The sequence below is a fragment of the Aulonocara stuartgranti genome (genome assembly GCF_965226115.1).
Source record: "Aulonocara stuartgranti genome assembly, chromosome: 6".
In the NCBI taxonomy this organism is placed as follows: domain Eukaryota; kingdom Metazoa; phylum Chordata; class Actinopteri; order Cichliformes; family Cichlidae; genus Aulonocara; species Aulonocara stuartgranti.
The window spans coordinates 9,124,150-9,137,474 of NC_138944.1; the positions used below are offsets into that span (position 1 = coordinate 9,124,150).

At 42.1% G+C, this 13,325-nt stretch overlaps 1 protein-coding gene across 1 annotated transcript in view; it reads right to left on the reverse strand.

Moving 5' to 3' along the window:
• Positions 1-1,680: 1,680 nt before the first annotated feature.
• LOC309708037 (B-cell lymphoma/leukemia 11A-like) overlaps positions 1,681-13,325 on the reverse strand; it is a 32,970-nt gene continuing 21,325 nt past the window's right edge. The window contains exon 3 of the mRNA XM_082535764.1: positions 1,681-7,044. Within this exon, the coding sequence (XP_082391890.1) occupies positions 5,057-7,044 (1,988 nt within the window). The 3' untranslated portion in view covers positions 1,681-5,056. The remainder of the gene's footprint in view (positions 7,045-13,325) is intronic.

Sequence of the window (13,325 nt, forward strand, 5' to 3'; positions counted from 1 at the left end):
AATGGCAATCCTCAGATCTTTGTGCATGTGTGAGTGTGTCTATGAAACGGTGTGTATATGTGTGAGGCACTGGGTGTCAGCTGTCCTGGGTGATTAGTGCTTTTATATTGTTCCAAGGAGTCCGGACGAGGCCCCTCTTCGCTGCACCCCAGCACAGCTGCAGTCTGCTTCGCCATCTCTGCTCTTCAGCCTTTTCTACTGACACTCGTGAGTTAGGCTCAGACCCAAGAAAAAATTAGGCTGAATCAGAGGCAAGAACAAAAATAAAGCATGAGAGAATCTATATAATATAGGGAATGAATAACGGGGGGTTGGGAGAGATAAATAAGCACAATCCAGTGACAGCTGACACAAGAAGGAAAAAGAAGCAATAAAGAAAAGGAGCAAGGTAGAGGAACAGACAGAGAGGGAGCATTGGGCAGGGAGAAGCAGCATATTGGGAGGATTACAGAGTTGATTTAGCGTCCCTGCTATTTGCTGGACGCGCTCTCCAGAGCTATGCTGGGAGGCCTTTACAGCATCAAACACGTGCGAATGAGAAAGATAAATTATAGGAAAAGTAAAAGAGGAAGGTAGTAATCTTCATCTTCACGGCACTTTTTGTGAAGTCTTTTAATTAACATAATAAACGAATACATTTCTTGCCCTCCAACTGAGAATTCTTGTAAGATTAGTATAATATATTCTTTATTTTCTCTGACATTATTTTACCAAATTTCATGAACAAAACTAGTCTAAGATTATAAGCATTTTTTAACATGTAAAACTCACAAAAAACAAGACAAAAAACTTTGCAGTCAGAGTGCAGCGACTGTTAAATTTAGGAGTTAAGGATATATGTTTATGTATGGAGGAGGAGGAGGAGGAGGAAGGCAGGGAATTGCAGGCAAGGGCCAAGAGTCTGCTATGGGAAAAGTATGTCTGCTATGCATGGGTTGATTGGTGGCAGGATTTGTGGACCAAAGCATTGTTGTACTCCTGACATTGAACTTGGGTGATCTTAGATTAGTGGGCGAGAGTAACCCCCCTGCTAAAGATTAGAAGTGTGTATATGTGCAAGAACACACACAGGGTTCCTCTCTCCCAACACCCACCCAACCAGCCTCACTTCCTTGCAACTCTGCTTTATCTCAACTGTCAACACCTGGCCTAAGCAGGAACCTCTCTCTATCTGTGAACTTTAATCTGGCCCTGCTAGGCAAACAGCACCAGGCTCGGACAAGGAAAGCGATTAGTCTGTCACATTGCCCTCCAGTGCTTCAGCAGGGTTAGGAGGAAACAGGGAAAGGAGTGGTCTGAAAAAGAAAAAAGAGATTTGGACACAGGCACATATATAAAGTCAGATAAAGGACGATAAAAGTGAAGACCAAAGGCAAGAAGGGCAAAAAGAGACAGAAAGAAAGCTATTGCTAGAGGTGTGGGTGGGGAAACTAGGGGGGTAGGGTGAATAGAAGTTTGCTGGAGATATAACACAGATCTTTAGCTGACCTAACAAGGCCACTGCCCACAGATATGATTGTAAACTTCCACCCTGATGACATGTGATCCAAGCTGACCCATGCAAACATATCTGTGGAATGTATTAAAATGTTTATGTAACACTATTAATTGTCTTATACAGTATTGTGACTGTGCATACTATGACAAAAAAAATTAATAAAAGCACCAAATTCAAATATGTATGTAATACTTTTTATTATTTTTCAAGACAAAATGGCTGAGTGAAGAGAATAATGCAGACAACGGCTGAAAATAGAGTGGCATCTCCATAACTGAAAAAAAAAAACAACAACAATAAATTCTTTAATTCAAGCAAGAACTTGTAAATGTTGGTCAATGACCTTTGGTCATCATAGAAATTAAGCCATCACACTTCATCAGGAGAGAGAAAACTGAACAGATTTGTTTTGCAGTGACTGTGTTCTGAATGGAACATGCGTGTTTGTAGTCATAATAAATAATGTCAACCAATGCCAAAGGTCAACTTCAAGTTCAGGTTAGAACAAACAGCTTGAGAGTAAATACACAGGATGAAATAAGGTTGAAAACCTATATGTACCTTAGTACCGTCAGCATGGATAACATGTACCAAACTTTTCTTCGCATGAGTTCAGTTATTTAGAATATGCCTTGCATATGAGATGTACCATATTTAAATTATAAAGCACCGTGGATCTTTTGGCAATGAAAAAAAAACAATCTGTAGCAAAAAAAATAAAAAAAAATCTTTCAGATTAATGTTGAATTGATTGCATATGACAAAATGTCCTTAAAAAAAAGCAAAACAGCTGGAATGTTTTTAGGTGGTACATGATCAAAGACAGTAAAAACTTTTCTACCAAGAAAACCCAACAATAGCTTGTATTACTGCATATAAAATGGCAGGAGAGAAAAATATATAAAACAAACTAAAAAGATATGTACAACCACCTGTTTTTACCTCATTGTGGTCACTCCAGCGGGACTGCCTGAAAAGGCCATCATATGACCTCTCACCCTTGGGGAACACCACAACATTTTATTTTTCAGAAATACTTATTTTCAAGCATACAAATTATTCACACTATATTATCCTGCCAAATTAAGAAAATATACGGTGGCAGCTTGTTGGGATTTTTTTTTTCACTACAGAAAAAGGGTACATTGAAACCTTTAAAGAGTACAGGCAAAACAGTTAAAAATACAGGCTCCAACATAAATACTATAAGTGCCTACACTAAGTGAACATTAATTTCAAATACCATTCTAAATACAGGAAAAAAAGTAGACCATAAATGTGTTTTGAACATAGGAACTTACATGAGTGTGCAATTTCCTAAGTATTTTAAGTTCTCTCTATATATTTATATATCATAAATCTCTCCCCAATGCAAATTTTTGTTCAACCTGAAGACTTGTGTATAGTAAAGGCAAAAAACATGAGAGACATTACAGTTCATTACATAGTGATCAAGTCCTGGTGTCTCCAGGACAGAAAAGAGAAACAACAGTAAACAAACAAAATTTAAATAAGGTTCTCCCCTAAAGATATTGATGTTTTACTTTTTTTTTAAAAAAAATCAACAGCACATTTTACTTATCTGTTTAAATCAAATTTGTAGAATTTTTATTTTTCTGTACTGAGCAGTATATTTCTATAGTTTGTAGTATGAAGCAGGATGTTTCTATGGCAGTTCCTGCATTATTACTTCCAAGATCCAAACCAATGTTTAGTTCTCAGAAGGAGACATGGCTGGCAACAGTTTCTAGTTCAACGTTCTTTTTCTTCTTTTTTTTCTTCTTTTTTTCTTTTAATGCAAAGCAATGACACCACACTAATCTGTCAGCATAGGAGCTAGTTTTCCCTTGAGCGTCCGACTGTAAACTGGGAAAATTGAACAGTGCACGTAGGCAGTACCAGACCTGAAATCCGGTACTCATTTTATACTCAACCGACTGTACCTCCGATTAGAGAGACAGATACAGAATCCAAGGCAGAGTGACAAGTGCTATATCATCAACAATGACAGGGAGTGAAGACTAAAAATTAAAAAAAAAAAAAAACACATGGCTACCACGCGTAGGTCTAGACAAATGAAAAGAAAACTAAATGTGAAAACTTAAAACCTTGTCTGCGAGGGAAAATTTGCTGATTTTTTTCAATATTCTTGTCCTTTGATTTAGAATCACATTTTGGATTTCAGTGTGAGTTGTTAAAAAAAATTTGGATCGCTAAACAGTTTCTAAGATCTAATGCGGTGATGGGAAATAACACTACAGCGACATAGATTTTTGAATTGTAGAGACACCTGGTAAACCCACTCCCCACTTACTACCCTGAACATCATCCACCCTTATGCTCTTACACCCACCCAACCCTCACCTGAAAAAATCTGTCTGGCTTACAACAACTAAATCCCACATTGGGGTCTTCAAGTGGCTGTTGGCGGACACCAAAGAAACATTACTCTGTGTTACTTGCAAAAAACACCTGCAAATTGTTTAATTATCAAAGAAAATAAACTCTGAAAAATTAAGAGCTTTATGTTGGTAAAACAACTCGCCAGAGTACCCCCTCAGTACGGTACCAAAAAACATATTCACCTATACCAAAACTCTACACCAAACTCAAGCATGTAACATGCCCGTAAACAGAACTGTAATCTCGAAAAAAAAATCTACAGGAGGCAAGCAGATAAATGATTCACCAGAGATACACGTAATGTTTTTTTTCTTTTTTTCTTTTTGTTTTAGCTGGTTCTCTATGCTCCACTAAGTCAAAAAAAACACAAGGGTCGTACAGGTGCTTGATGCAAGGACCTGCTTATTTCATATGTGCACAAAATGTTGTGTAATCTTTTATAGCTGAAACTCCGAGCTTATAGCAAAAAGGAGGATTAACTAATGCAGGTAAAATATCCAAGGCACTCGTTGTTGTCATTTCACACCATATTGTTAATTTCACTGCTGTTTGTAAAAGAAATATTTAATGGCGCCAGTGCCTAGCATTTCATAGGCGGCCTAATTCTCTCTATATATATTTATCATATCTAAATGTTGCATGGAAAATCTTTCACAAAGATCAGTTTAAGTGTGACCCTGCTTGTCTTGATGTTTTGATTATATGACACTGCCCACTATGTTTGAACTCAAAACTGTACATGATATGTAAAACAGTATGTACTGTATGCAGCATGGGTTTTAATAAGTCTTTTTTTTTATGTTGAAGAAATCAAAAGTATAAACAGCAACACATGTACAACCAAACCCACCAGCTGAGGACAATTTTCTCTCTAGGTAGCCAAAACACACAGAGCATGCTGTCCAGTTACAAAAAATACAAAACGTGTAAATTATTGCACAATAGAAAGGCTCAAAAAGTTTTAAGTGTGATGCAATAGTATTGCCCCGGTAATGGATCATGCATCTAGCTTCTTCCAGTCGGGATGAAAACAGGGCTGTACTGTGTACTGGTGTCTAACCCTGTTGTCCTTTCCCCTTACTTATTGGCTAGTTAGCCAGGGTTGCTTTTTAGCCAGAGGAGCTGAGAGAGAGCAACCAGCATGCTGCTCTTTGCCTACTCAGTCTTAATGTCATTAGCCAGAGGGCGGTCGCTGTGCCACTTTTTCATGTGTTTCTCCAGAGTGCTGTATACACTGAAAGGCATGTGGCAGATTTCACATTTGTACACGTCCTTGCCCATCTGTCCATGGGTCTTCATGTGACGGGTGAGCTTTGAGCTCTGAGCGCATGCATAGCTGCACAGCTCGCATTTGTAGGGCCGCTCTCCAGTATGACTGCGTCGGTGCACAGTCAAGTTGCTGCAGTTCTTAAACACCTTGCCACAATATTCACAGGTGTCACTGCGGCGACCATCCTTCGAGCTCGGCCTGCCATTGCCGCTGACACCGTGGGGAGTGCTGGCCCCGCTGCCGGTGCCGCTCCGTACTGATGCGGCACGTTCCCCATCGAGTTCACCGGGTGGAGTAGAGAAGCGCAAGCTGCCGTTTTCTGAAGAGTGCTCAGATGAAGAGGCAAAGGGTGATTGTCTGGAGTCCCCACCTGTGAAGCTGATGAAGGGGTCCTTGAGTTGCCGGGAGGCAGCGTAGCCAGCAAGCCACTGAGAGTAGACGTTCTCTGTGTTTGGGATTGTGGGAGTGGGAGGGTCAAGGTCTTTCTCTACCTTGATGCGCTTGGACAGGGGACTGAGGGAACCAGGACTGACCCCTCCACCCAACAGCTTCCTGGACAGGTTGTCATTAGATAGAGGTCTCAAGCCATTGATAGTAGTAGTGGTTCCATCATCTGCCCGGTCTGACTCCATGGCTGAGTTTTCATCAATAGGCTCCCTGGATAAGCTCCGGCGATGTGGGTGCAGAGCCTCGCTGTTCTGGTGATGGCGAGCCCCTTCAAGCCTCAAGCTAAATCGGTAGTCATTCCTTCCCTCTTCTTCTACTCCAGGCTTTCTCTCAATTTCCTCCTCCTCCTCCCCCTCCTCCTCTTCTTCCTCCTCCTCCTCTTCTTCTTCTTCTTCTTCCTCTTCCTCATCATCTTCCTCTTCCTCCTCCTCCTCTCCATTTTCAGGCAGAAGGCCATTGTTCTCACTTTTGAACTTTGCCACCACTGACTTGAGTGCATCTGTGGCACTGCCCATCAGCTCACTCGTACCAGGTTCAGGTGAGCTAGCAGTTGAAAGACCATCATCTGACTTGGCATTAAGCAGTGAAGACTTACTCTGACAATGTGTCTTCATGTGACGTTTTAGTTTGCTAGCCTGTGTGCAGGCATGGTTACAGAGGTGACACTTAAATGGCTTTTCCCCTGTATGGCTACGCCGGTGAACAATAAGGTTGCTCTGGAATTTGAAGGTCTTCCCGCAGAACTCACAAGATTTTGCTTTGAGAGGGGTGGTCGATTGGACTGCATTTGTTACAGGATTGGGTGTGGAACGTGAGCCAGAAGGTGACTGAGAGGTGGAGAGGGGAGGTGTTGCTGAAAATGGAGGCTTAGAACCTGGCTGGAAAGGCTGCAGCAGCCGTTGCATAGGGTTGGGTCTGTTAGGGGAAAGAGGCGGAGAACCTCCTGTGGCATTTCCGGCCAGCTCACGTAGACGTCTAGAAAAGTCCATGGTCTGAGGGGCTTCTAATGGCACAGAGTTCAGCCTCATCACCCGGTCAAAAGCACTGGGATGGTGTGTTGCCAAGGCTAAGTCATCAGGGCTGAGGTGATGGCGCGGTGGTGGGCTGAATAACGGTGGCGTTCGGGGATAGCGGCCCTCACGAGGCGTGGACGCTGAATCCCGACCAGACCCAGAACCCGGCATTCTCAGGAGGCTGTAAGGGCTGCCATCAGCCAAGTGTACAGCATGAAGAGGGGGCTGGGAGGAATTACAGTCACCCCCCATTCCGGGAGCTGCAGCCACACGAGGGGTGAGGGGGCTGCCGGGCTCGCTCTCCAGATAGATACGGAAGCCATGGGTGTTCTGGGCATGCTGGAGCAGGAACCAGGCACTGGTGAAAGGCTGTTTGCATGTGGTGCAGGTGTAACTGCTGGGCTCATCTTTATCTGACAAAAAGAAACACACAGAGAGAAAATAAATGTAAACTGGGAGATTCAAACTATAAAAAGAACATTAGTAATTTTATTAACACCATATATTATTATAAAAGGAAACATGATGCTTAAATAATGCAAGTAGGGTTTTAAAATAGGTAAAGTAATTATCAAAAACCAAGAGAATATAGACTAATTTGACAACAGCCTATAAAATATCTGCGATCACTTCTGACCAGAACTATTATGATTAGATGAAGGTATTGAATAACATTTTAAAAAAAAAATTTACAATTGCACTCTATTTAAACAGAGCAAATTATTCGTCTTAGTAAAATTGTTATTGCTCAATATCACAGCTATAAAATGTGAAAACTGTGTGTGTGTGTGTGTGTGTGTGTGTGTGTGTAGGTGTGTGTGTGAATTTAGATTTAACACTTAACAGAACAAAAGATAAAACACAATTACAAGAGACAGGCAACAAACACACAAATTACACGGGAAGAGGGCATAGGAATATTTAAAACAATAATTGACTTTCAATAGCACTTGCACACTGACCTGAGATTTGCCTGACAATGCACGCCTAATCTCGTTAAAAACACTCATCTCCCCTCCAAAGCCTTGTTTACAGAATTAGCAGGGCTAAAGTGGGACATGTATCTGATGCTGCATATTAACACTGAATACAAATAAGAGGTCACATGTTAATAAATTGTACCAGCGTTTATCACAAAAAACACACATTCACAGGAAAAAAAGAAGCGAAGAGGAAAATTGGGTATGTGTGTTTGTGTGTGGGTGGGGAGGCTCCAATGAAAATGCATTTCATGCATTACTTTTCTATTTCTGATATTTCATGCTTTATGGATTTATTTAAATCCTCTCAGGTGAATAGAAAAGGAGAAGAAGGAGAAAGAAGAAGTGAGAGATATGCAAAATAAGAAGCATCCGCCACTTGCAAATGTGCTCCCTCTTTCATCTTTGGGGTTTCTTATCATTTCTTCCCTTTTTTCTTCTTTCACTTGAGGGCATTTTTCTGAAGTCATTTGCCAATGCTGAACCCAAACCATGGCCATACTGTGTTTGAAGAGGGAAAACAAGGGAGCGGGAGAGAGGATGATAGGCTATGTGTGCCTGATTGAAACTATGGGTGATCCCTAAGATGGTGGATGGACAGTTTTGCATGTTTTAAGCCTTCTACTGTTGAAGAAAAAGGGTGAGAGGGGCCAGAAAAATATAGTGACAGTCTAAAAGAAAGAGGAGGGATGTGGTGGATGAGCAACATAGGGAACGGATTGGTGTTTTTTGGTTTGTTTCTCTATCTTATGTGTCCAGAGTCAATGTGGCCCCCTCCGAACAATCTCACTTAAAGACCAGGACACAGCTAAAATGTGCACCCAATCAAACCTCCACACAAACCTTTTTCTCTTGACTGAAAAGAGTTGGAAGGGGGTATACTGGTAAATTATGGATCATTACAATCTGCAAAAATTACAGTTAATTGCTGCCACCTGCAAGGGGCTTTGACCCACTATGGAATTTTTCCATCATAAAAAAGCCATTTGCCCATACACATTTTTTTCTCCCTCTCTCATAAGCACAAATAAAATGTGCCCATTACATTAACTGCTATATGTATGTTTCCTTATTATGTGTGTGTTTTTATGGCTTTAAGTAGAAAGCCCCGTGTCACTTGTAAAACAGTTGCAATAACCTGGCCTCTCCCGTTCACTTTGCTTTGATTCAGTCTACACGCTTCCTCATCCCCGTCTTAATGTGCGAGCACACAGTATATATGCATGAGGGGGGAAAATAGATTAATTTTTTTTGTTATTGTGAAGGACAAGAAAAAAGGAGGGGCTGGCTGGAATGTGAGACGTCCATGTTTTTAGAGGAAAGTGAGCACTAAAGGATCATGGAAGGAGGCAGGGGGAAGGAAGGGAGCAAAGGAGAGAAGTGTGGCGTGAAGGAGACATTCCTAATGACAACCCACCATATTTCTGAAGGACACAAGAGCCACAAGAATGCACTTCAAAGCCAGTACTCAATTCATTTTCTTATGCATCAAAACCAGCATGTCTTGTGCTATGCAATCACTACTCCATCTATAGACATTTGACAAATTGTGTTCATGCCACAAGCAGTGATGATAATTGTTATTCCCATCCGAGCAGTGGACACATTGATGGGCATCAACAAGCCAGACCAACACATGCCCAGATTTACAACAATGGCAGAGGAGATATCTAAATAAGCCCACTATTGTCCTTAATAGCTGTCCTCAAAGGGATGGAAGGACAGCTTTTCAAAAGGATAAAAGACATTCTGACGAGGCGTTTGATGGCCTTGAAGGGTTTTTTTTTTTCCTTTTTCTGCTTGTATGGAGAAGCACGAAACTGTGCGAGGGAGGAAGGATGATCTTATAAATGAGTCTGTCCTCTAATAGAATAAAGGAAAGCTCTCCCTCGCTTTCTCAGTCCGTTTCTCTTCTTCTAGTAACTTTAAGTCTGTGATGAGTTAGGGCTGGAGAGCAGAAGAGCAAGAGAGCTGGAGCTAATGCTGAATCTACACGTCCCTTTGAAATAGGATCAGCAGAGAGGAGAAACCACACTGACAACCCCTTAGCTGCCATTTCATGGCAGAGGCTGAAAGAAGAGACTGTGAAGGAAAGAGGAGACAGAAAGAATATAGAAGAAGTGAGAAAGGGCAGGTGGTTTGGGAGCAAAAAGTTAGAAGGATGACAGAGAAAAGAAAAATAGAAAGTAGAAGATACACAGTCAAAGGAATGAAATGGGAGGTTAACAATTCCTTCAAAGCCTTTCGAAGCATTGCAACACAAAGCAGCGGGAGGCTATTATTGTGATATTAATGGACATTGCACTGATATCAGAGAGAAATGATTTGATCTAGGGGTAGGCCTGTTGCAAGGACAGAAGAGAAATTATGATAAGTCAAAGAGAAGATAAGGTAGCCTCGCAGCAACACTCACAAAACATCGTAGCCAACAATTTTGACCAAAGTCATACAGAATCCTGAAATTCTAGGCAACTGAGGAACACATTTCTTGTGCATATTCCTCTATCGTTAATGGCCCATTTCCCATAATTAGTCTTACTTGCACTCTCTCAACAACATGTACTTACACAAAGAGTAGCTATACCACCCTGTTCCACGTTGTCCCATAAGCCCAAACACTGGCAAAACCACAACAAAATCAAGTAACAGACACAAAGACAACCCATTGACCAAGTGCTGGCAAGTTAAAGATGCACTGACACAAAAATGTCAACAGCTTTCTCTTCCTCACCCACCACTCACAGATGTATTGTTTACAACTATTTAGCCATACAATAAAAAGTTAGCAGACTTACCATGCCCTCCATTTTTATTTTTATTTTTGTCCTTGACCAGTTGCGATAGTGGGCTGAGCCTGTCCTGGTGTGACCATGCAGCTTTCACTGATATTGGTCATTTAGCTAATGGAGGAATGGGCTAACAGGATTAGCTTGCTTGGCTTCCAAAGGAGGAGGAAGCCACAGAGACAGAAGACACGAGGGACACAGTGTGTCACTGCCATTTCTCAAAGTTATCAGTCGCTATGGCTCGAGAGAGCACTCACACACACCTGAAAAGTGATTATGCTAATAGAAGGTCTTTGCCAATATTCATAAGTGTTTATAGGTGTTGGAGTGAGTGCCTCGGGAAGACAGAGGGTTGTCAATACAGTGCCTCTTAAGAGTGCCTCGGCCGTAACTCCTGTTAATGTGATTACCACTCTGTTTATGTCATTAGGGTATTCACAGTCAGGGACTGGACAGGGGTGAAGGGTGAAGCAGGAAAGGAGAGGTTGAGGAAAAAGATGGGGGAGTAACAGAAGCTCACAATAGGGGCCTTCTTGGTTTACATGACTTTCAGCTCAGTTAACAACAGAACTGTAATTTTTCATTAGCAGCTTTAGAGACTAAGAGAAGGATCTGTCATAAGCCTCATACATGTTATCACCTTAACGTTTTTTCTCTGTCTCTGCTTTTTTTTCTTTGTGTGTGTGTCTGAAACCTGATAGAGCAAATGGACTGGCCTTGACCTTCTTTCTTACTTCTACGTCTCGATCTGTTTGTCTGTGTTTCTCTGCCACAGCCACATACACCCAGCTCTTTGTCCCAGCCAGGCTCGTTATGGTGCGCTAAGCCACTGGCCACAGACAAAAGGCTTGTTTGACAAACACTTGTTCCTGAGACAAAGCCGGATGCAGGAAATACAGTTTACTAAACAGAAAACCAGCCAACACTGACTGGTGTTGGAGTCACACATTATACAGTATGGGGAAGCTGACCACTACTCACTACATAAGGCACAAATGTAGGGAAAGTGAAAAGGAGACACACAATGGGGGGGGGGGGGGGGGGAGAATGGAGAGCTAAAACAGAAAGGAACGGGGAAAGACAGAGGTAGACTAGGAGAAGAAAAGCAGCTGGCATGAGCAAGACAGGGGAGGGGGTGCAGATCTCCAGATAAAGATGCATGGTGGTCTTTGAAGGCCTGTGCCAGTATAAAGTAAGCTGCTGGCTGTAGCTTTGTTCCCAATCAGACTTTTACACTTCTTACCTTTCCTTTCTCCTTCTCATGAAAGGTGATAAGAGCAAAAGTTGAGCTCGGGAGTTTTTTCTGAGCCACTAAGAAACCACAGATGGCACCCACACAGAGGCCAATGAATGAATGCGCCATACACAGTAGACAAATGTGTGTTCTCGTATAATTTCGTACTTTCTTTTTGTAATCAGCACGCACACTCACTGTTAGAATGACTACATGACTGTTTCCTGTAGTATCCATGCATTCATGTCTGTGTATTTGCATTCAACACACTTGCCAGAATAATTTTAAATTTGCATCACTCTACGCTGTCTGTTTCCCAGCATAACCTTAGTCTTTTTGATCTTTTCTCAGTTGAACTGTGTTTGAACTGACCATCCATCTACCCGTTCATCCATCTCTCTTTCACTCCATCTATCATTCTCTCCATCCATTCATCCACTCCGACTAAGCGCAGCTGGACAGCTTCGTGTTTGGGTGCGGCTCGGGTCCGGCAGACCTTATAATAGGCAGGGCCAGCCGTGTCTCTGATGCAGATCATTATTTGCTCTCTTCTTACCAGTGACAGTGGGAGGCCGCGCACTATTGTTTCTCATCCTAGCTCTAATAGTACAGTGAAAAGACCTCTGGGCTTCTAAGCTTAACCAGTCTAATTAAATGGACCATCGCTTATGTAAGCATCCGCAGAGATTATTTATTGAGTTGGGATCCGTTTCACAGGATCAAACCACCGTCAACAAAAGCCAATGCTCAGTGGAGAAGGTATTAAATAAAGGACGGGAATCAAAGAAACTGCAAACTGCCAAGTGTCAGTTTAAGCACACATATCCAGGTACATAAGAAGACTTAATCAAGCAGGAGTATTTTTGGACTCGGGCAATATCCCAGATGGGTGAGAAGTCTCTGAGCACTTCAGAGGGGAAATGTGAAAAGTGTTCTGTCAAAGAAAAGATATGTCTCAATAAATTGCAGCTTAGGGGGAGGATAGCAGAATAAAATAGGCTAACAAAGAGCATAACACAATATATTAGAAATCAGTGGAATACAAAAGATTATTGTAAATACACGAACATTTTTGGGTTATACAACCTTCAACATTCACATGAGCGCATCTCTGTCATTTCTTACAAGCATCATGTGTGTTTCAAGTGCAATGTCAAGATAGCCTTCGTATAACATGAGGCCAGAGCCTGAGCTTCACTATCTCTGCATAGCTCAGCTTATGACAGGCTGCCGTCCCTGCAGAAAGGATGGAAGGGGACCAGGGAGGTCGACTAGCTGCACATTTCTGCATAAATCTCTAGATAGATAGCATCAGGAGAAGAGAAACAGGGGAAGGAGGCAGGCAAGCAGCAAAGGATGATAAGGCCCCCGGGGCAGGGCATTCAACACTGTCAAAACTGTTTCGTCTCCGGCTATTGGATGAGTGGAGCGCGTTATGAGCCTGCATACCATTTGCCAGGACGCGATACGGCTTCACCGGAGCATACAGGCCCCTGTGTCTGACCTCCCCCCCACTACATGTCTTCACAGACATGTAGGAAGATGGACAAAACATCACAAATGCCACATGGAAGCAATTCTGAAGATCTAATGTATGCATACTGAAGTCACGTTACCAAAGAGCTTACAGAAAAGCTCTGATAAACAGAGCTATTGACTACTCTGAGCAATAAGAAGGCAGTTTAAAATTTGGA